The sequence below is a fragment of the Aquarana catesbeiana genome, linkage group LG04, assembly GCF_042186555.1.
Source record: "Aquarana catesbeiana isolate 2022-GZ linkage group LG04, ASM4218655v1, whole genome shotgun sequence".
Classification (NCBI taxonomy): Eukaryota; Metazoa; Chordata; class Amphibia; order Anura; family Ranidae; genus Aquarana; species Aquarana catesbeiana.
The window spans coordinates 101,090,999-101,115,360 of record NC_133327.1 but is presented as its reverse complement, the minus strand read 5'-3'; the positions used below and the strand labels follow the sequence as shown (position 1 = coordinate 101,115,360).

Sequence of the window (24,362 nt, the reverse complement as noted above, 5' to 3'; positions counted from 1 at the left end):
AGAGCCTGAAATATTTATTTTATTGCGCCTCACTCCAAATGTCCGATACCCAACCTAATGCAGGATTGTACAGGTGAACACTACAATGATAAATCAGACTTGGTTATTCAGGATAGACTGGCATAGGGGTTGATTTACTAAAACCGGAGAAGGCAAAATCTGGTGCAGCTCTGCATGGTAGCCAATCTGCTTCTAGCTTGATCAATTAAAAAAACTGTAAGCTGATTGGTTTCTATGCAGATCTGCACCAGATTTTGCACTCTCCAGTTTTAGTAAATCAACTGCAGTGTCTCCTGATAGCTCCTCCTTAGTAAGGTATATCCTTGCATCCATACTCCCTTACCACCACCTCACCCTGGGTAAGCTCTGGTGACAGATGGTGTCACAGCTTAGCAAGGCGGATGACATGTTAGGATGTGTGTGTGTGTGGTTGTGAAAATCATTTTGGCATGAAAAGCAGTTATTGTTGAGTAAACCGCTGCATACCAGGTCTTCAAAATTTGATCTGGTCACGGAGGTTATGATTACCCTGGGACGTGAAAGGTTTAAAAAATGTTTCTTTTAGTCCTTACTAAAATAAGTAGAGCAATTATGTACAAAACCACTAAACGTTCCCTTTTAGGAATGGTTGTATATCTCCTGGTTGATGCTACTCGTTGGGCTGTCATGTCTCCAATACCTCACATAATGGTACACAATGGGGTTGATTTAGTCCCCTTTCACACAGGTGAGCTGATCAGGTCAGCCCGTCAGTTTTTCAGGTGGACCTGATTGGACCCTCCAGTCGCTTCTATGGATGGTGGATGCCAGCGGACACATGTTCTCTGATACTCTTACTAAAACTGGAGAGTGCGAAATCTGGAGCAGTTGTGCACAGAAACCAATCAGCTTCCAGTTTTTTTTTTGTAAAAGCTTAATTGAACAAGCTGAAGTTAGAAGCTTATTGGCTACCATGCACAGTTGCACCCGATCTTTCACTCTCCGATTTTAATAAATAAACTCCAATGATTTAAATTGAATAAACTGATGAATCTTTAGTAAATGTTTTATGGTGGTATAATACACGGATCCTGAGCAACTGTTGGAAAATATCATTGCGTCACAAATACCGATTGTACTGCATTCTGATGCAGTGCAATGTAGGGGGTCCTGGTGGTCCTGTGAAAGGCTTGAGGATAAGCAGATACCATTTGTGGTTAAACATCTGCCCACAGATATGCTTATAACATTGCGGTAGCTTTTTATTGTTTGAAAATTACATTTTATAACGCAAACTTCTCTTTTACTATAAATGGAATAATAAAAAGACGTTGGTGAGACTGATTTATGAAAACTGGACCAGAAGCGGCTCTGTTTGCCGTACTTTCTTTTTCTGGGAAAATAAAACAAATACTATGACGGGGTAAAGATCTCCAGTTCTCCAGGTTTCAGAACTCAGCCCATGTTGGCATTGTATTCTAAGCCGGGGTGACCTTGCTGAAACAATTGCATACAGATTTAAAAACCACACCATGTTCACTATTTCTGTCTTGGCAGACTAAATTTAAGTTGCGGTATTGGAATTGGGTTATGCGTGTTTTTTTCCCTTCTAATTAGAGGTGAACACTAGGCAGGCATAAAACATCTATTATTGCAGTCATGTACTGAGTAACTAAAAACTTTAAATACATTTTTAGATGCAAAAAAACATAAGTACTTACTGTATATCTGTGTTGGCATTAGCCTTCTCTATAGCTGCACTCAAACTAAAAGAGGGAGGGGCATCACTTGGAGCCAATAACTCTGTACAATGTGCGTGTTCTGACAGTGAAGAGAGCGGATTGAACAGAGGGATGCCTTTATCTGCAGGCTGCTTCTCCTTCATTGTCCAATCAGTAAGGTGGGGGTTTGTATTGTTCATGCTGAGTGCTGTCAAAGATCTGGCTGTTCTGTCTGACGAGAGTGAGACCCAGAATCAGCTATTATTTGGCTGGTAAAATGGTTCATATACTAATTACTGTGTATTTAAAATGTTGAAGTTTGTCAGAAAAATCTTAAATATTAGACTGCTTTGTTCAGCTGTAGACTTGTACAGGATTGTGGATATATATTACTTTTGGTGCTGTTCCACCCGGTTATCAAATTCCTGATTATAAAATGTCAGTGGACCTATGGTGTCTGATGCAAGGTGAAAACTTTGCAGCAACATTAACAGATTCCAACTCCCAGCAACCCTTCTCTACTCCATCAAAAAAGAAAAAAAATACTAAATAACTAGTATGAAGTGAAAAAATGTGTTACAGATAGACTTAAAGTGTTACTAAACCCACAACAGTAAAATCAGTCTGTATATGCAGTATAGTATGCTTGTTGTACTCACTGTGGAACCTAAGGGGTTAATCCTCTGCATTGTGTAAGAAAGCTATTTGATCCTGTCTTCTCTGATCCTCCCCTTTTTCCACTGTCCCCAATCCATTTCCTGATAAGACAGAGCGTTTGGAGTCACTCTGCACATGCTCAGTTTGGTTTGTATTGCTGGAGAGTTTTTTGTCTTGGGAGGGTGCATTTGATCAACATAGGGCCAATCAGTACTGTCCAGACAGAGGGTCAGGGGTCCTGCAGCCTCATAGGACAGTCAGAGGAGAATTAAAACTCCTCCTACAAGCTTTTTTTTTTTTTTTTTTTTTTAATCTAAACTTTTTTTATTGATAATGGGTAACTGAGTTACAATAAGGGGGTAAACATATTTCCCCACACTTGGATTATACATAAAAATCAAACATGTACGTACATATAATGCAGTTACCTAGAGTTAGGCGTAGAGCTGCACAATTAATCATCAAGAATCGTTATCACGATCTTGACTAAAGTGTTTCACAATTCTTTCTATGCAAAGAATTCTCTCTGCTCTTCTGAAGCCACAGCCTTCAAAAGAAAGGAAGAGAAAAACTGGGCAGTCTGCCAAGAATCACAAAATTCTTTATCAGTTGAACTTAAGTATAAACATTGTATCAATTTTTCAATGGAATAGACTTTGTGTGTAAGTGAAAAAATTTTAACCACTTAAAGTGGAGTTCCACCCAAAAATGGAACTTCCACTTTTTAGACCCCCCCCCCCCTCCGGTGTCACATTTGGCACCTTTCAGGGGGGAGGAGGGAGCAGATACCTGTCTAATACAGGTATTTGCTCCCACTTCCTGGCATAGATCACCGCGGCGCTTGTGGTGATCTATGCCACTTCCGGCGCCTACCCCATCCTCCCCCCCGCTGTATTCTGGGAGACACAGAGGTCCCAGAACACAGCAGGGACCTGAGAGGACGCGCAGTGCGACTCGCGCATGCGCAGTAGGGAGCCAGGAAGTGAAGCCACGCGGCTTCACTTCCTTATTCCCTTACCGAGAATGTCGGCGGCAGCATCCGAGAGCCGAAGGACGGATCGGCTTCGGCTGCCGACATTGCGGGCGCCCTGGACAGGTAAGTGTCCATATATTAAGTCAGCAGCTGCAGTATTTGTAGCTGCTGGCTTTTGATATTTTTTTTTCAGCGAACCTCTGCTTTAAAGTGGAGGGCCACCCTGAAAAAAAAAATTACACCAAAAATCCAAAAAAAAAATTTAAAAAAAAATTTGAAAAAAAAAAAAAAAGTTAAACTTACCTAAATCCTTGTTGCTAGGCAGTCTTCCTAATCTGCCTCTTCCTTTTCCACGGCGTCTTCTGCTCCTCGGTGAGCGGCCCCGTTGTCTTCTGGGAACTGTGTGTGTTCCCAGAACACCACGGGGCCATTCACAGAGCACCGCACCGCTCACGCGTGCGCAGTAGGAAACTGGCAGTGAAGCCGCAAGGCTCCACTGCCTGTTTCTTTTACCTAGGATGGCGGTGCCGGGACCCGAGAGCCGAGGGACGGGTTGGCCTCAGGCGGCCGACATTGTGGGCACCCAGAACAGGTAAGTACTTATTTAAAGTCAGCAGCTACAGTGTTTGTAGCTGCTGACTTTTAATTTTTTTTTTTAGGCCGGAATCCCGCTTTAAACACTAACCTTTTTCTGACGTTTGTTGGTTTCAAGTTAACATACATTTTTTTTGCTAGAAAATTACTTAGAACTCCCAAAGATTATATATATTTTTTAGTAGACACCCTAGAGAATAAAATGGTGGTAGTTGCAATATTTTATGTCACACTGTATTTGCGCAGCGGTCTTTCAAATGTGATTTTTTTTTTTTTTAAATTACTTTAATGAATTAAAAAAAAACTAACCAGTAAAGTTAGCCCCCTTTTTTTTTTTTTGTATAATGTGAAAGATTTTAGGACGCGATAATCGTGAGAGAATTGTGATCTTTTTATTCTAAGCAAAAAAAAAATCGTGATTCTCATTTTGGCCAGAATCGTGCAGCTCTAGTTAGGTGTATATAACCTCGTTTTTTGTAGAACTTAAAACAAACAAAACTTAAGAGACGAGAAAAAAAAAGGGAGAAGAAGAAACCCACACTTTTAAAATAATAGAAAAGTAAGCTAACATAAGATAAAGTAAAATAGAATAGAATATTATAAGGCATAAGCTCCTTCCTCCAGGCTTGTCTATGGGCCTTTTTACCACACGAGTTACCATCTGCACAGCATATGCATTATAGGAGAGGCCTCAAGCTCAAGAGGAGTGTCTAACTACAACGTTAGAGTCTATAACCATAGCAGTCTATTCATTATTAAATGGGGGGAGCAAGGTTGGGGTTATCCAACCAGTTTTGCCATATAAGGTCAATTTTTTTTTGGAGCCTTTCGGTGTCGGTATGCCAACTGCTCCCTAAGAAGGAGGATATTGACATACACAATCCACTGGGCCTTTGCACATTAGTCGCGCTCCTACAAGCTTTAACCAGACACTTATAGAAGTCTTAAGACTGCTATATACTGCTGATGAGAAAAGGTATTTAGCAGTTTATATTCTCTAAAATGATTGCATTTCCATGTTCTGTGTACTGGGGGTGATCCGATTTAGTGAATGCAGGGTCCGGGGTTTAGTAATGCTTTAAGTGAAAGCACTGAGGGTGGGAGAAATATGTTAAGATCTACAAATATATCAAATAAATATACAAGTTGTCCTTATTTTGTTACTAAATGTTGACTTTTTGTTGATTGCAGAATTATTTGCCATGACTACAGCACGATACCGGCCTACATTGGACCTGGCCTTAGATCCCCTGGTTTCCTGCAAACTTTGCCTTGGAGAATATCCTGTAGAGCAGATGACCACCATATCACAATGCCAATGCATTTTTTGCACACTGGTATGTATGTCTGTAATACCTGTTATTTTTCCACTATTGGTAGGAGCTTTTTTTGCATCCATGGCAAAATGCTTTAAAACACTGTTTAGTTGTAAATGTGCATTGTGATATTCATTCTACTGCAATTTAGCCTTCCTTTGGAAGGAGTGTAGATTTGATGCTGAGTAATGTCAGAGTTAGTTGACATCCAGCCTCTTTCTGATTGGTCTTGTTTTTAAGAAAAATCGCCCTGTATTCTAGTGGTGCTGTACTCGTGTTGGGAATGTTGCCATGACGGTCTCCATGCAACCCAATCCATGGAGCGCACTGACTTTGAGAGACACTTACACTGCTTAATGCCTCAGCAATATAGGGGGTTTCCACTTGCGGTGCTTACAGGCTGGAGGAGATGTAGGAAGTTCTGGTACCTCTGTAAACCAGCTTGGAGCGCACACGTGGGTATAGGGCAGAAGTGATGTCATCTTGGGGGCGGACCACCTATACACGCCTTTAAATCTTGCAAGCGGCCATGGCTTTCCATCACTGGCAAACACTATGACCTGACAAATTTGGGTTTGACATATTACAGACATGTACTTTTCACATGTGAGTTGTTAAAACATTTTTTAATAAGCTATTTGCCCATTGCCGCACGTAGATGCTGCTTCCCTGCCTTTCTTTACTGAATTCACACAGGAGTGGGGGGGGAAACCACATGCGATTCGGACAGGAATCACACCACATTCCTGTTCAAATTGCATGTGATTCTTTGCAGTGCAATCTGAGCCCATTCATTATGTATATGAGCTCAAATCACAACACAAAGGTATCAATACTCGATATTGGTGAGTGCTTGGCCAAAAGTATCGATACTCTACTCACCTGTAAAAAAAACGGTATCAGTGCAACTCTAGAAAATAGTATGTGCATTTTGCAAGTGCAGTTGCTCAAGCGCTTAGGCAAGGGTTGCAAGAAAGAAATGTGATTCCCTCATCAATACAAGCAGTGCTGACAGGGAAATCCCTCCCGCTGAACCATTGTATTCTCCTGGTGGGGGTGGGGGGCAGGATAAGTCGTCTCCGCCAGGAGAAGACAGTGATTATTGCTAGCGATAATCACATGTAAAATCCAGCAGCCTGGTTGCACCCAAGTTAATCAGTTGATCAACTTGGTACATTCAGCCTGCTCATACATGGTTCGAATCTCATTAGGAACCGGTCAAGATTTGAACGGTCTATGGCTGGCTTTAGTAAATAGGGTGAAACTTCACTTTGCAAAGAATACCCAATTACATGCAAGGAAAATAAAAAAAGCATTTTTGATTGCACATGATTGGATAAAGGAAGTCAGCATACCTTCAGAGCTTTGTAAATGAGTAAAAGCATTGCTGACTTCCATTCTCCAATCATGTGCAAGCAAAAATGCTGTTTTTTTTTCCTTGCATGTGATTGGGTATTCTTTGCAAAGTGAAGCCTTAAATTTACTAAGCTCTGGAGCAACAGCAAAGTTACTCCAGTTGCACAGTCTAGTTACCTTTAGTAAATCAACCCCTTAGAATCTGGTGCAGCTGTGCATGGTAGCCAATCCACGTCTAACTTTAGTTTGCTCAATTAAGCTTTGGCAATAAAACCCGGAAGCTGATTGATTGGTTTCTATGCAGAGCTGCACCAGATTTAGCACTCTCCAGTTTTAGTAAATAACCCCCACAGTGTATTTGCCATTAGTAAATAAACCCCAAGGGGTCTAAGGTGTTTTGAGACAGGATGATGTAAGGCTCAGTAAGCTGTGTCAGTTAACAGCATTTCAGTTTAGAGATTCATTAATTTTACTAGAACCTGTAAAACTAAAAAACAATGTCCTTTTAAATCTGTATTTCTGCAGTGACTATGCTTTTAGAACATTTTCTTGTTAATAATTTTCTATACCACTTAGTAATGACATATCGGTGGGGTAGCAGAGAGTCCCAACAAGGGATGAGTTGCTGTATTTAAAATGTTTTTTTTCTGTATATTGCCTGTACAGTATATGCTATCTACCACTTTTTTATTTTATTAATTTCACATATATTGGCTAAACTTCACGCTACATTTCTTACCTTACACATCACATTTTTGCATTGCTTAAGTGATAAGCGTATAGTCATATTGTAACTGCAGCAGGCAATATGCTGAGGTTGTTGCGGTCATCTCAGACACACTGTCACGTATGATGTTGCTTAGCAATGGGATGATAATATAGTCACAGTGATCTCTAATAAGTATTGTGAGCATCATCATAACTAGAAAAAAGCTTTGAATGTAGACAGATATATCTGGATTTACTTACTCTGATGTAAACATCTGCAGCCATTGTTTTTATTGTGATATACTGTATATATATATATATTTTATATATATATATATATATATATATATATATATATTTATATAATATATTTATATATTTTTGTGTGTATATATATATAGATATATAGATATATCTATATATATAGATATATAGATATATCTATATATCTATATATCTATATATATAGATATATATATCTATATATATATCTATATATATATAGATATATATATAGATATATATATCTATATATATATCTATATATATATCTATATATATATATCTGTAAGTTGACTTTTGCATCTCAAAAAATAAACTATAGATGCAATGTATGCTGAAGACTGGTTTGATACTCCAGGTGTAGCACCTACAGCATTATTAATAAATAGATTACTCTCTTGATGTTAGTCTGTCTGGCCAAGAACAATATATCACCGTGATTATATTCTTCAAACTCTCCCCTTTTTCTACTAAGACAGCGGTGGTTTTGTCTTATTTGTCTACTCTCAGGGATTTTTCCTTATGTATGACTAAGAACTAAACCATCTTGCTGTAAGTGACAGTTGAGTGATATATTTGTTGGCGGCGGTTTAGGCAATACACAAACAACACATGATTTGTATTCAGTAATATTTATTTTATTATTGCACCCCTATATTGTACAACAGCTATAAATATCAAAGATATTTAATAATATCAAGGTCTTAACGTTCCGATATACTAAGTTCTACCAGCAAATATTTGTAGTGTAACTGCACCATTGGGGTCATTGTAATGCGGGCTTTTTTTTCGTGGGGGTAATGTTGGTTTTGTAAACCATGTCAAACTTTCAATAAAAAAAAAAACACATGCCTTGTATGTGCTGGCACATTCTATTATGATATATGCATCATTACTAGTATATTTTTTACGTCATGTTTTTTTTTTGTTTACCAACGATTTTTTTTTTTTAAAAGAATACAGAATAAAGCAAGTATTCAGACAGCATAAATGACTATGGTTACATAACAGACATCAGTCTGACATGAACAATTTTGCAAGGATAGAAAACAAAAAAGAAAATGTCCTCGTATTCATGACCAAATTCCTTCAGGGGTAAGGTAATCAAAGGGAAAAAAAAACATGTACTCATTGGACATGTAAACCAGTATATACAGTATGATGCTTTTTTTATTAGGTAAGAGAAGGGAGAGAAACTGAAAACAGAAAAAAGAAAAAAAAAATTAGGATATAATAGTACTATATCGTCATGGACAAAAAAATAACCTATTGATTAACAAGCCTACATGACCATAGGAGGACCGAAATTCCCATTTTCTGTTAAATACAGGCATAGTATCCATAAGGGAGTGGTGAACACGTTCCATAAGTTGTATGGCCTCCATACGCTTTAGCATCTGATCCCAGGGGACCACCAATGCAAAGCAATTGCCCAGTGGACTGCACAAATAGAGTGTGAGCTAACCTTTGGCAAGGGGGGGGGTCACTTCCAATAAATCTGCGAAAAATAAACACATCTGAAAAGTTAAAGTCGACCGTGTGCCCGCCATTTGGGCAACTCTAGTGGACATCCCCGCCAAATTGACTTAATTTCCTTACAGCTCCAGAAGATATGGAAGTGTGTGTCAGGACAACCCTAAAGCAAGTCTCCGGCACTAGTGGAGAAAATTTGTATATGTAATTTAACAGATGTATAGTACCATCCAGTGTGAAACTTGACTACAGTTTTCTTTCACATCCATATACTTTGTGCATCTATGCATGTTGGAGAGCATGTCCAACCACTCATCTGGGGGGAATACCTGGCATATTGCTGCTTCCCAACTGAGCATCGCTAAGGACTTAGCCGGAAATCACATTCATTTAGGCATTTATATAGAATAGAAATGTTACCCTTATCTCTAGAGGAGGATCTGCAGAAGCGCTTGAAGATGTCATCATTGTCTGAGCTCAAGGGGAAGTGGGCAGAAAAAAAAGTCTTATATGCAGATATTTATATAATTCTGTATGGGGTAATGCATAGTTAAGTTGGAGAAAGGAGAAGGAACAAAAAGGGGGGTTCTTTGGTAAGGGACTTCAAAGACCCTATGTCGTTCTTAATCCATTGCGAGAATCCATTCTCAGTATTAAAAGCAGGAAGAAACCTAGGGTCACCCAAAAAACTAGCCAACCAAGTTTAGAGGGCATCAAAGCATATTTTGCTTTATATAAAGACCACAGATGTACTGAATGGCTATTTACGTCATGTTTTTAAAGGTCTCCAAAGCCTGAATACTTATAGTTTTCTTTGGTTCAGTTGTCATGTTGGTGGAAGTTGAAAAAAGCTTCCCTACATTGCTACTATACTGAAGCAGCTATGAGCTGTAATGTGAAAAGTGTGACTTCATATAAAATTAGTGACTCCATTAGGTCACCAGTTATGGCTCTGCTCAAAGCTCAGGAGAAGCAGGGTTGTGTCGCACAGTCACTTTAAGGCTCCGTTACCACTTATACATGCAGGTCAACCCATGCAAAGATATCCATATTAATTTGTTTCAACACACTGCCCAACCTCACTGTGTTATGTGTGTTGTGATGCATTGCCATGCATTTGTAATGGCACCCCAAAGCACATAATACTGTAAACAAAGCTCCTGCCCCTGGAACAAACCATAATGCATAGATGTGTTGCACTGAATTTTGCTTAAGGCAGACTATAGGTACCGTTACCGTAATTTTTTTTTTTTCCATTCAACCAGTATACCATTTGTATACACTGATCAGTGTCAGCCATTGAAAATATTTGCAGATTCTTTAGGACCTTTGCAGTCCTTTGAAGATTGCAATGGCTAATAAGAGTAGGGAAGAACATTTGTTCTTTTTTAATATTCACTTCAAACTTCAAAGTTTGATTGCATTGCCATGGCTTCCTTCATTATATGAGTAACACGTTGCTATACAATTTTGAACATTTTGTTTGTGAGGAATAAAAGGAAAAGATTGCACTTGTATTTCTTGAAGCAGATTGCCTTGGCAGAATATATTCCTTAGGGCCATGTGCAGAATAACCTTTGATCTTCTCTGTTCTTCTCTATAACTTGTTAAATGCTCCAGTGTTATATGAAGTCACGTTCTTGTAGAAGTGAAAACTGACGCACAAGCTAGCTAAATGTAGTTTTATTTTTTTTGTAACAAAAATGTGCAAAAATGTCATATGTAAGCGATTACTTGTAACAATACATCATATATATATATATATATATATATATATATACTGTCAATATTTGACTATATAACCTGCTCAGCAGCTACAAGCAACACCTCCACCATTCTCTTCTCCAGTTTTTGTATACGATTGTGGGGTTGATTTCCTAAAACTGGAGAGTGCAAAATCTGGTGCAGCTCTGCATAGAAACCAATCAGCTTCCAGGTTTTTTGTCAAAGCTTAAAGTGTTACTAAACCCAGAACCTGCATTCACTATATCTGGTCTCCCTCAGTACACAGAACATGGAAATGCAATTATTTTAGTAAATATAAACTGATAAATACCTTTTTCTCATCAGCAGTTAGGGCAGTCTTGTGATTTCTATCAGTTCCTAGTAAAGCTTGTAGGAGGAGTTTTCATACTGCACTGACCTCTGTCTGGACAGTGCTGATTGGCCCAGTGCTGATCAAATGCATTTTCCTAAGAAAAAAAAAACTCTCTAGCAACACACTCCAAACTGAGCATGTGCAGTCTGTCCCCTGGTTCTGTAAATATCAAATTGTTTTTTGGAGACGGTGAAAGAAGGGGAGGATCAGAGAGGACAGGATCAAACAGCCTTTATACACAATGCAGAGGATTAACCCCTTAGGTTCCACAGTGAGTATAACAGGCATGCTTTACTGCAACTACAGACTGATTTTACTGTTGTGGGTTTAGTAACACTTTAATTAAACAAGCTGAAGTTAGAAGCTGATTGGCTACCATGCAGTCCCTGTTACTCATGTCACTTGCTGGATTCAGCATAACATTTCCAAATTGGTGCTTACTTTCAATACCATTTATTATGCATTTTCATCTTTTTCCATCTTGTTTTGTCTTTTTTTTTTTTTATTTTCAAACTGCAATGAACTCAAACCTGTGAATACTGAATGCTTTCTTTGCAGGGGACAGTTTGTTGCACACATTTTTTCCTTAGGCAGGCCATAAATGTGTGATACAACTTTCTTTCCTACCACCACGGGTGGAAGGGTAGAAAATCGATCGTTTCCCCCATCAACACAGTCAGTGTTGATGAGGGAATGCCTCCCACTGCATTGTTATATTCTGCCAGCAGGGGGCATGAGGAGCCTTACTGGCCAGCTGAATACAATGGTTACTGCTGGCAGCTATAGCCACTGGCAGCAACCGTATGTAGAAAAATCCCACAGGCTGGTTGTACCCAAGTTGATCAATGGATCGACTCGGGTAAAATCAGCCTGCTCATACATGGATCGAAATTGGCCGGCTTTAGCAAAAGAGTTGCTTTAAAGACCTTCAGGCGAACAGAAAGTGGAGACAAAAAAGGTAAGTAAACCAGAAACTTCAATCTATCCACTGAGGACCTGAGACCGCCTGGAGCTGCTGGGCTCCTGCTCGTCGCTGGAATGATCAGGTTCAGATAAGAAAAGGGGGGGCTCTGGGGGGCAGCTGCAGCACAGAAGGTTTTTTCACCTGAATGCATAGAATGCATTCAGGTGAAAAAACACAAGACGGCACTGTGTCACTTTAACTGACAATTGCGCGGTCGTGCGCCATTGTACCTAACGAAATGTATGTCCTTTTTTTCCCACAAATAGAGCTTTCTTTTGGTGGTATTTGATCACCTCTGCAATTTTTTTTTTTTAATGTTTTGTGCTATAAACAAAAGAAGAACGACAATTTTGAAAAAAACATTATTTTTAACTTTTTACTATAATAAATATCCCAAATGTAAAAAGAAAAAAAAAACTTCTTCATCGGTTTAGGCCGATATATATTCTTCTACATATTTTTGTTAAAAACAATTACAATAAACGTATATTGATTGGTTTGCGCAAAAGCTATAGCTTCTACAAAATAGGGGATAGATTTATGGCATAATATTATACATTTTTTTTTAATGGTACTGGCGGCGATCTGCGATTTTTATCAGGACGGCGACATTGCGGTGGACAGATTGGACACTTTTTACACTTTTTTGGGACCTTTGACATTTATACAGCGATCAGTGCTATAAAAATCCCCATCCTCGCGCTGTCAGGAGTGATCACGCCCCTTATACTCCTTAAAGTGCCCGCCGTACAGCTACGCCGATTTGTGCAAGATTTGAGACCCTTTTGTATGTGCTATAGCAGGTGTGTATAAGTGGGGCACAGAGATCTTGCCAGTGGAGTGACAAAGTGTCATAAGAAGAGGGTAGGTGGTTTCATCACACACTAATCTAACATTTTTTGAGTGGACTAACCCTTTAAGCACAAGTAGGGTTTGTCCATGTGCTTATACACTTATAGCCACCCATATCCTCAGATATACATTTGTTTATTCACAGATGCCCATCTGCATCCAGCAGAACTACAATAGTCTATTCTCTGCTTTAAGAAATTCTCATTACATAAAAGGATTTCCAGGGAAACAAAATCTGGCAGCATTACTTAATAAATGTGAATCTTCTGCCAGATGTCATCTCACTTATTGTGGCAATTATATCCTGAAATAATCTTTCTCTGTAAAGGAGCCAGTTGTGTTTTTCATGCAGGAAATCCCTCACGCTGTATACTCCGGAGAGCTAGACAGCTGCAAGCTCATAATAGTGATATCAGGCGCTTACATTTCATCGAGAAGTTCTTGTCTATTGTGCTGAGAAGTGGCTACTGGAAAAGTGACACTTTACAGAGTTCAGTCGGCAGTCAGAGTCTGGCAAAACTTTGATCTTGGTCTATGTTTTTTTGGATGTGATACAAACTCGTAACCTGTGGGTTAGGACCTCTGTCTTTGGGCACCATGATTCATTTTTATTGTCCCAAGTGTATTAGTTGTAATCTTTAACCATGTTTTTCGGTCCTTAAATGATGGCATATTGTTAGAGCCCTACTCACGGGAATGTGTAATTGTGTGTCCCTCATGTCATCTGCTTCTTCACAACTTAGCATACAGTGCATCTAGAAAGTATTCACAGCGCTTCACTTTTTCCACATTTTGTTATGTTAAAGCCTTATTCCAAAATGGATTAAATTAATTATTTTCCTCAACCTTCTACAAACAATACCCCATAATGACAACGTGAAAGAAGTTTGTTTGAAATCTTTGGAAATGTATTAAAAATAAAAAATGAAAAAAATCCCATGTACAGAAGTATTTACCAGCCTTTGCTCAATACTTTGTTGAAGCACCTTTGGCACCAATTACAGTCTCAAGTCTTTTTTTGAGTATGATGCTACAAGCTTGGCACACCTATTTTTGGGCAGTTTCTTTGCAGGACCTCTCAAACCCCATCAGGTTGGATAGGGAGCATCAATGCACAGACATTTTCAGATCTCTCCAGAGATGTTCAATCAGGTTCAAGTGTGGGCACTGGCTGGGCCCCTCAAGGACATTCACAGAGTTGTTCCGTAGCCACTCCTTTGTTATCTTGGCTGTGTGCTTAGGGTCATTGTCCTGTTGGAAGATTAACCTTCGCCCCGTCTGAGATCCAAAGCACTCTGGAGCAGGTTTTCATCAAGGATGTCTCTGTACATTGCTGCATTCATCTTTCCCTCAATCCTGACTAATCTCCCAGTTCCTGCCACTGAAAAACATCCCCACAGCATGGTGCTGCCACCACCATGCTTCACTGTAGGGATGGTATTGGCCAGGTGATGAGCGGTGCCTGGTTTCCTCTAGATATGACGCTTGCCATTCAGGCCAAAGTGTTCAATCTTTGTTTCATCAAACCAGAGAATTTTGTTTCTCATGCTCAGAGTACTTCAGGTGCCTTTTGTCAAACTCCAGGTGGATTGTCATGTCTCTTTTACTGAGGAGTGGCATCCGTCTGGCCACTATACCATACAGGCCTGGTTGGCGGAGTGCTGTAGAGATAGTTGTTCTTCTGCAAGGTTCTCCTCTCTCCACAGTGAAACGCTGGAGCTCTGTCACAGTGACCATCAGGTTGTTGGTCACCTCCCTGACTTAGGACCTTCTCCCCCAATCGCTCGGTTTGGCCAGACGGCCTGCTCTAGGAAGAGTCCTGGTGGTTCCAAACATCTTCCATTTACTGGTGATGGAGGCCACTGTGCTCATTGGGACCTTCAATGCTGCATAATTTTTTCTATACCCTTCCCCAGATCTGTGCTTCTACACAATCCTGTCTCAGGTGTCTACAGACAATTCCTAGGAGCTCAATTTTGAGTGTCATGGCAAAGGCTGTGAATACTTATGTACATGTGATTTTTTTGTTTTGTTTTATATTTTTAATAAATTTGCAAAGATTTCAAACAAATTTCTTTTTTTTTTGTTTACAAACTTTTTTTTATTAAAGTATATAAAATATACATTGGTGTGACAAGATACAAAAAGGAGTAGATGTCACAGGTATAATCTTGAGTCCCAATACAAAAAACAATTCAGAAGCATACATAGGAACCATCAGAAAACATGGATCAATAATGATACAAAAATAGATATATAAAGAATCCGAAAGATATACCTAAGGGTATTGATCTTATAGATCATGGTAAGTTATACAGGTACTATATTATTTTAGGACAGCAAAATATATCTATGGGTCTTCCAAGCCTCACATTTGCGAAAAAACAGGTGCATTTTATACTGTAGGGTATATAAAATCCTTTCCATCAACAACCTTATCTAGTATTGAGGACAGGGGGACTTCCAATGTAACTATAAACGAAGAAAAAATGCTCCTGCACACAAGTGGGTAGCCGAACAAGCGGTATATAGACACAGGCCTTGCTGCCCTCAAGTATGGGGGATCCTAGCAAACAATGAAAAAGAGAAAAGAAAGGGCGCACCAGCCATGTGCATTATCTTTTGGATAAAATGTATTAAAACTAATGATAACAAGGGACTACTTACAAACAGTAGTAGAAGATCACAAGTGTATAAAGACAGTCTTCCAATCTCAGCAAACAGTCAGAAAACAGCAGAGCCCACCGGAGATGCCAGAAGAGCTCATAAAAAAGCACTGCTGGCTGATGCGTTTCGAGGGGAACATCCGCTCTTCCTCAGAGCACTTCCAATGTAGAGCAATAGCCCATGAGGTCGATATACAAATGGTGTGGATTAATCTTTCCTCCCTGCGAAGGACACCCAGAATAGGAGCTCCAATGCATTTAAATTGTAAGATTTAAAAAGTTGTGCCTGATATCGCTGAGGCTATAGCCTCAGTAGAAGTGGAAATTTTATTCCACACAGAGTAAAGATGCCTGCACTCCCAAAATATATGTTTGAGGGTACCCACAAGTGGACATCCCCAGAAACACAGTCCGACTGTTCCCGGAAAGATGGCTTGGAGTTTGGAGGGAGGGGTATTACCATCTGGTTAATACCTTAAAGCCGGTTTCTCTAACTGATAGAGATTTTGTACTTTTACATAAATTATCAAGCATTATATCCCAATCTTCCAGAGTAAACTGTGCGCCACAGTCAACTTCCCACTTGGTCATATAAGGAAGCCCACTGGAAAAATAGGAAGCCACTGCAGCTTTATAGAAATCTGAAATGAGGCCCTTACCCCTGGGAGAGTCACGGCATAGCCTTTCAAAAAATGTATTTGGGGAGGATGGAGCAGAACCATAATATCAAATATAAAAAATGCCTAATTTGCACATAATGATAGTATTCTCGGAGCGTAATTTGTTTCTGTGTGCGTAGAAGATCAAGAGTGGCAAAAGTTCCCCCTATTTGGAGGTCCGCTAAGGTGACCAGTGAATTAGTCTTCTTTCATGTTGACATTATGGGGTATTGTTTGTAAAATATTGAAGAACATAATGAATTGAATCAATTTTGAAATAAGGCTGTAACCTAACAAAATGTGGAGAAAGTAAATACTTCCGGATGCACTGTACTTCTTCCCTTCTGTGGACCCAGATGAATGGTGTCTAGTGCATGCAGTAGGCATTCGCTTTGTGGCCCCAGCTCATATTTTTTTCTTGGTTCTGGGTCTGAGTTCTGTGGCAGTTTTCGTAACAGAGCTCTAGGTGTACTGTTGCTCCATTAATAAAAGGTTGGGCACCTAAAGTCTTCAAGGCATCTTTTATTTTTGGCCACGTTGGCTTCCTTCCTTTTGCCTTGTCCAAGGCAGTGCAAGATGTTTTCGCAACATGCGTCTCTGTTATGAGAGTCATGGCCAATGCTTGGGCAGATTGTGCTGTATTCATGATTATTAATTTGGTAATAATCACAATATGCAAAGCTTAATTGATCAAGTCAATCTGCAAGGCTGGATTTGTTAAACATAAAAAAAAAATCTACAGCCCAGTAATCAGTGTTATCTCATGAGGATATCCTTAAATAAAATTTTAACTGTGTGCCAAATACAAAAGTTCCTCAGGATTGCGGTACAAACACTGAGACCTTGGCTGCTTATTTGAGCAGGAAAAATGTTTGACGCACCTAAATGTGTGTAAATGCCAGGAGCGTTTAGGCACATTTGAGCATTAATGCATTCCAGTGGCCAGAATAAATTAATATTCTGGTCAGTGTAATCCATTAACACTTAAACACTTGACGTGCCTAAACCCGTATGCAATACGATGCCTTTTCCCCTGCCAGGAGTTCTGGCATTCAGGGGAAATAAGCAAACACCCTGTGTACATGAGGCCTTATGAACCTTTGCTTTTAATGAACCTAGTAAAAAGGTTGCTCATTCCATATTAGGCAAGGTTGGGGATATTATAAACAACATTAAAGTGTTACTAAACCCACAACAGTAAAATCAGTCTGTATATGCAGAATAGCATGCTTATTATACTCACTGTGGAACTTAAGGGGTTAATCCTCTGCATTGTGTAAAAAGGCAGTTTTATCCTGTATGCACAGATCCTCCCCTCCTGCACTGTCTAACTGGGGAAGGCCAGTTAACACAGGCAGGGTAGTTAACCTGCACATGCTCAGTTGTGTCTTTTATGCTGGAGAGAACATTTACTTGTTCTCAGAGATAGCCAGGTCACATGATATTGGCATCACACATGCGGGCGTGTATACAGGCTGCAGTGGAACCCCACCTTCCTGATCTCTCAGCACTGGAGAAACTGTGCAGTTTATCACTGACTGTGGTATACAGATCCGCCAAAAAGATATATAGTGGTAATATTTTAATGTAAAAAGATTTATAAGCTGTGGGCGGGCAGATGAACTATTTTCATATTACTGGGTTTAGTATCACTTTAACCACTTACTAACCACCCCATAGCGGATTTACTGCTACAGAGCAGCTCTCCAGTGCAGAATCACACACATATATATATATATATATATATATATACATGATTCTGCACATCCCCCTACAGCTGGGCGGTGGGCCGCTTCTGCTGTGATTATTCACAGCAGAAGCCAATCTGCGGGTGTCGGACACTGGATGCCTGCCGACACCTGACGATCATCGGGCAGAGACACAGAGCGGAGCTCTGTAAACAAAGCAGATCTCCGTTCCTACAGGGGGAAGGAATGGAATTTGTGCCCCTGCAAAGCAGGAAATAAAATCCATCTCTCCCCCTAGTAAAAGCAGCACATACGTTTAAAAAAAAGTGTCAGTTAGTGTCCAATTGACCATCACAATATCCCGCTGTAAGTGGCTGATTGCCGCATTACTAGTATAAAAAATAAATAAAAATTTCATAACTATATACCATAGTTTGTAGACGCTTTGTATGGATAAAACAATCAATATACGCTTATTGGGATTTTTTTTACCAAAACATGTAGCAGAATACATATTGGCCTAAATTTATGAAGAAATCTTTAATTTTTTTTTATTGGATATGTTTTATAGCAGAAAGTAAAAAAAATATATATATTTTTTTTTAAATTGACGGTCTTTGTTTATATATAAACAAAAAAAATAAAAATAAAAAGGACACAGTGGTAAACAAATACCACCAAAAGAAAGCTCTATTTGTGGGGAAAAAATGACATTAATGTTATTTGGGTACAGAATTGCATGAAAGCTCAACTGTCAGTTAAAGTAACACAGTGCCGTATCGCAACAAATGGGCCTGGTCATGAAGAGGGGTAAATCTTCCGAAGGTCAAATGGTTAAAGAAGTTTCTTATGCCGCGTACACACGGTCGGACTTTCCGACGGGAGATGTTGGATGTGAGCTTGTTGTCAGAAAGTCTGACCGTGTGTATGCTCCATCGAAGATTTGCTGTTGGACTTTCCGGCAACAAATGTTTGATAGCAGGTCCTCAAATTTTTCGCCAACGGGGCTTTGTTGTTGGAAAGTCTGATCGTGTGTACACAAGTCCGTCGCACAAAAGTTCACGCATGCTCGGAATCAAGCAGAAGGAGCCACAGTGCCTACTGAACTTCCTTTTTCTCGACTCGTCGTACATCTTGTATATCACCGCGCTTTCACATTCGGAATTTTTGGCCAACATTTGTGTGACCTTGTGTGTATGCAAGACCAGTTTGAGCCAACATCCATCGGAAAAAAATTCACGTTTTTTTGGCGGACAGTCCGATCGTGTGTACGGGGCATATGTCTTGTGCAGTAGAGGAGTGTGGAGGATATGACAGTGCAGGAAAGGAGATTGAAAGATATAGCAGTGGGCGAGGATTGCAGCGGGTATGACAGTGGGCAGTATGTGCCAGAGGGGAGTGTGAAGGGTATGGCAGTGAGCAGGAAGTGCAGCAAGGAAGACGCAATGGGTATGCCAGTGGCTGGTATGTACAACAGAGGAGTGCAGAGGATATGACAGTGGACAGTATGTGTAGTAGGGGATATAACAGATGGCAGTGGGTGGTGTGTGTAGGAAAGGAGTGTGGAGGGTATGACAGCAGACAGTAGGGGGGCAGTCTGTGCAAGGAGAGTGGTGTGTAGAGGCTTTGATAGGTTGCAATATGTGTAAGAGAGAAGTCCCAAGGGTATGACAGTGAGCACAAGTGGAGTACAGGGGGTATGACAATATGTATTATGTGCAGGACAGAAATGTGGAGGGTATCAGAGTAGTGTGGGTAGTGTGAGCAGAAGAGGGTATGACAGCAAGTAGTATGCTTTTATTGAAATAGTAGCAGCAAATTTTTCATATGTAGTAAATAGTTGATGGGCCTTCCAAGTCAGTCACACATTGATTTAAAGTTTACTATTTACAGTATCTCACAAAAGTGAATACACCCCTCACATTTTTGTCATTTTTTTTATTATATCTTTTCATTTGACAACACTGAAGAAATGACACTTTGCTACAATGTAAAGTAGTGAGTGACCAGTTTGTATAACAGTGTCAATTTGCTGTCCCCTCAAAATAACTCAACACACAGCCATTAATTGTCTAAACCACTGGCAACAAAAGTGAGTACACCCCTAAGTGAAAATGTCCAAATTGGGTCCAAAGTGTCAATATTTTGTGTGGCCACCATTATTTTCCAGCACTGCCTTAACCCCCTTGGGCATGGAGTTCACCAGAGCTTCATAGGTTGCCACTGGAGTCCTCTTTCACTCCTCCATGATGACATCACGGAGCTGGTGGATGTTAGAGACCATGTGCTCCTCCACTTTCCATTTGAGGATGCCCCACAGATGCTCAATAGGGTTTAGGTCTGGAGACATGCTTGGCCATTCCATCACCTTTACCCTCAGCTTCTTTAGCAAGGCAATGGTCATTTTGGAGGTGTGTTTGGGGTCGTTATCATGTTGGAATAATGCCCTGCAGCCCAGTCTCTGAAGGGAGGGGATCATGCTCTGCTTCAGTATGTCACAGTATATGTTGGCATTCATGGTTCCCTCAATGAACTGTAGCTCCCCATTGTCGGCAGCACTCATGCAGCCCCAGACCATGACACTCCCAACGCCATGCTTGACTGTGGGCAAGACACACTTGCCCTTGTACTCCTCACCTGGCTGCCGCCATACATGCTTGACACCATCTGAACCAAATAAGTTTATCTTGGTCTCATTAGACCACAAGAACTGGTTCCAGTAATCCATGTCCTTAGTCTGCTTGTCTTCAGCAAACTGTTTGTGGGCTTTCTTGTGCATCATCTTTAGAAGAGGCTTCCTTCCCGGGTGACAGCCATGCAGACCAATTTGATGCAGTGTGCGGCATATGGTCTGAGCACTGACAGGCTGACCTCCCACCCCTTCAACCTCTGCAGCAATGCTGGAGCATTCATATGTCTATTTCCCAAAGAAAACCTCTGGATACGACGCTGAGCACGTGCACTCAACTTCTTTGGTCGACCATGGCAAGGCCTGTTCTGAGTGGAACCTGTCCTGTTAAACCACTGTATGGTCTTGGCCACTGTGCTGCATATCAGTTTCAGGGTCTTGCCAATCTTCTTATAGCCTAGGCCATCTTTATGTAGAGCAACATTTATTTTTTTTTTCAGATCCTCAGAGTTCTTTGCCATGAGGTGCCATGTTGAACCTACAGTGACCAGTATGAGAGCGATAACACCAAATTTAACACACCTACTCCCTACACCTGAGACATTGTAACACTAACGAATCACATGACATCGGGGAGGGAAAATGGCTAATTGGGCCCAATTTGGACATTTTCACTTAGGAGTGTACTCACTTTTGTTGCCAGCGGTTTAGACATTATTGGCTGTGTGTTGAGTTATTTTGAGGGGACAGAAAATTTACACTGTTATACAAGCTGTACACTCACTACATTACATTGTAGCAAAGTGTCATTACTTCAGTGTTGTCACATGAAAAGATATAATAAAATATTTACAAAAATGTGAGGGGTGTACTTACTTTTGTGAGATACTGTAATTCTCACTTTTTAGACAAAAGGATTAATGCTCCTGTTTCCCTCTGATTCAGAACATGGTTTATTCCAAATCACCGGGGTTGAGGATTGTTTGGGGATAGTTTGTGAAGCCACAATTCAAACAATATAGTACATTCCAACAATATAATACAAATTAACTATAAAATACTGGAAGAAGTAAATAGTAGGGTTTTGCTTATCATCACATCTAGTTCCATTTGACATTTTTCTCCAGAAAAAAAAAAAAAACACCAGAAAATGAGTAGATATACCATCTAGATCTTCTAGTCATACATCTAACAATTACCTTAGGAAAACAGTCACTGTGAAAATGTAAAACTCTTCACATATGTCTAAAGCAATCATTGCTCTAGTTTAGGTGGAAGATAGGAAGGAGAAGCAGTAGCACTTAGCCTTTTACAGCAAAAACGACATTCCTCTGGAATCCAAATGTAAACCATATGTGTGGTGGCCACATCACTGTTTTTGTTACTAAAAAAAGCCAAGCTTGGAGACCTGATGTGGATTTCAGTGAAGAGCATACAGTATGTAAATGAGCCGCCGTACTAATCTTCAGGAACGTGCCACTTGCCTTTGCCAAAATAAGCTGTGGAAGACTTTGCTAAGTTGATCTTGGCATGCAGCACTGCCTTACGTTGATACTAACTTTACTTGTACTCTACTGTTCCCTATAAATATGGACATTATATATATTTTTGAATAGCATGAATCATTTTTTTACCATGAAGAAATATTGCCGTGCCATGAAAATTATATTGCTACTTAGCAGTTAAAAAGTAAAACACAAGAAGGGAATTTTGCATTAGTTGTTGAGGAGGATTTTTTTTTCTCTCCCCCATATACACACTTTTTATTTCATCTAAAATTTAGATACAACTATGAATATATAATGTTTTTTGTTTTCTATCTCTTAACAGTGTTTAAAACAGTATGTGGAACTTCTGATCAAAGAAGGTTTAGAAACAGCAATTAGTTGCCCGGATGCCAGTTGCCCAAATAGAGGCCATTTACAAGAACATGAGGCAAGTATAACTCCAGTTAAAGGGAAACTCTAATGGTTTTAAATCAGTTTTTTGATTAACAAATTATTAAAGTTATTAACTCAGATTTGCATGTATGCTTTACTGTTTCATTAAAGGGTGCACCCATGACACTGGTGTTACACATCATTATGGGTTTTATCAAGAAAGAGCACAGGAGCTGTCTGAAACTGTTTTCCTTTGAGGCTATCTCTCTTAATGGGGCCACCTCTCTTCGGCTTACACAGAGCAAATGACCCCCCTGCCCTCATGTAACGCCACTCAGTTCTGGCAATTGGCCACCCAGGGACACCCTACTGCTTTGTGGAAGGACAGGAAGAGAAGCACATACTTGCCAATGCTGGATGGTTGGGGGGTGGAGGAGGTTGGCTTCAGGTTCACTTTTAAAGTTGTTCTAAAGCCTTAAGGTTTTTCTCCCTTAATGCATTCTCTGCATTAAAAGAGAAGAATGGGGTTTGTTTTTTTCAGAATCATACTTACCTAGGTGGATGCAGCATCAGTCCAATGGTGCATCTGTCCCTCACCGACTCTAACACTGAGAACCAAGCAATCAAACAGAGCCAATCACTTAGTTATCAGGGCTCCCTGAGCAGAGAGCTGGTGAACATTAAGTCACCTCTCTCAGCTCTGCCCCCACTCGCTTACTGAGCTGGGCTGTGAAGGGGGCGGGGGTGGCTGGCTCAGGCTCTCAGTGACTCGCTGAGAGGCTGAGCCGGGTGTCGGTCCAGGCATGTGGGCGGATCCCAACTTCATTGTCGCAATCTTGCCCGAACCTGGACTGGCTGTTTGATGTCAGCTGACAGCGGGCTTCAGCTGAAAACAGGTCACAGGAGTGCAGAACGAACTGCACTCCTGTGATCCACAGAAGAAATGCAGCTAAACAAGCTTTGCCTGTACTTCTCTGATCAGGGAACCCCCAGTCCCCCCTTATATTTACATGCTCCAGATCTCGATCCAATGCTGTGCAGAAGAGTGCTGTCCTCACATGGCAGACTGATAGAAGCAGAAGCCATTGGCTCCTGCTGCTGTCAATCAAATCCTATGGTGGGGCAAAGCCTATATGAGTACCCCCCCTTACCAAGCGGCTTGCTAGGTGGGGTACCCGTTAGGGGGGAGGGGCCAGGAGAAACAGAAGGAACCCTAGAAGTGGAGGATTGGGGCTGCTCTGTGCAAAACCATTTCACAGAGCAGGTAAGTATTAAGGGTCAACCGATGTCGTTTTTTCAGGGCCAATACCGATTTTTCAGCTGCCTTTTAAGGCCTATAGCCAATATCAGTGGCCGATATTCTGTAGATTAAAATTTTTAACCCGGTCCTTTTATTTTTATTTTTTTTATTTTTATTACTTTTATTGCTGTCACAAGGAATGTAAACATCAGTTGTGAAATTAATAGGCAGTGACAGGTACTCTTTATAGAGAGATCTGGGGTCTATAAGACCCCATACCCCTCCATTGCACTTAAAAGTATTCAAAACGCCAAGATCGACATTTTTGAATACTTTCTATTTTTTAAACTAGCGCCTTTAGGATGCCAGTAATCCGGAAGCAATGTCATGACATCGCTTCCGTGTTACTAGATCCGTGACCCGGACAAAGCATTCTGAAATCAGTATTGTTCAAGTCTCTGGCCAGCCGGCGGATGTGCCGGCTGGTCGCTCGGGCCTCCCGGTGGGACAGGAGATCCGGGCTAAGCGGTGGAAAGTTGCGGAAGGGGGCACGTCCCCTCCTGCTACTTGTGATAATGGCCAAGCGGCTGCTTAGCCGCATTGGTTGCTATTGCATGGAAGCCGACC

General features: G+C 40.5%; 1 protein-coding gene across 1 annotated transcript in view; it reads left to right on the top strand.

Annotated features, from left to right (window-relative positions):
* The window catches only part of RNF144A (ring finger protein 144A), a 106,282-nt gene that overhangs the window by 56,206 nt on the left and 25,714 nt on the right, over nucleotides 1-24,362 (top strand). Inside the window, exons 2-3 of the mRNA XM_073625412.1 lie at nucleotides 5,116-5,261; nucleotides 22,446-22,550. Of these exons, the coding sequence (XP_073481513.1) occupies nucleotides 5,127-5,261; nucleotides 22,446-22,550 (240 nt within the window). The 5' untranslated portion in view covers nucleotides 5,116-5,126. The remainder of the gene's footprint in view (nucleotides 1-5,115; nucleotides 5,262-22,445; nucleotides 22,551-24,362) is intronic.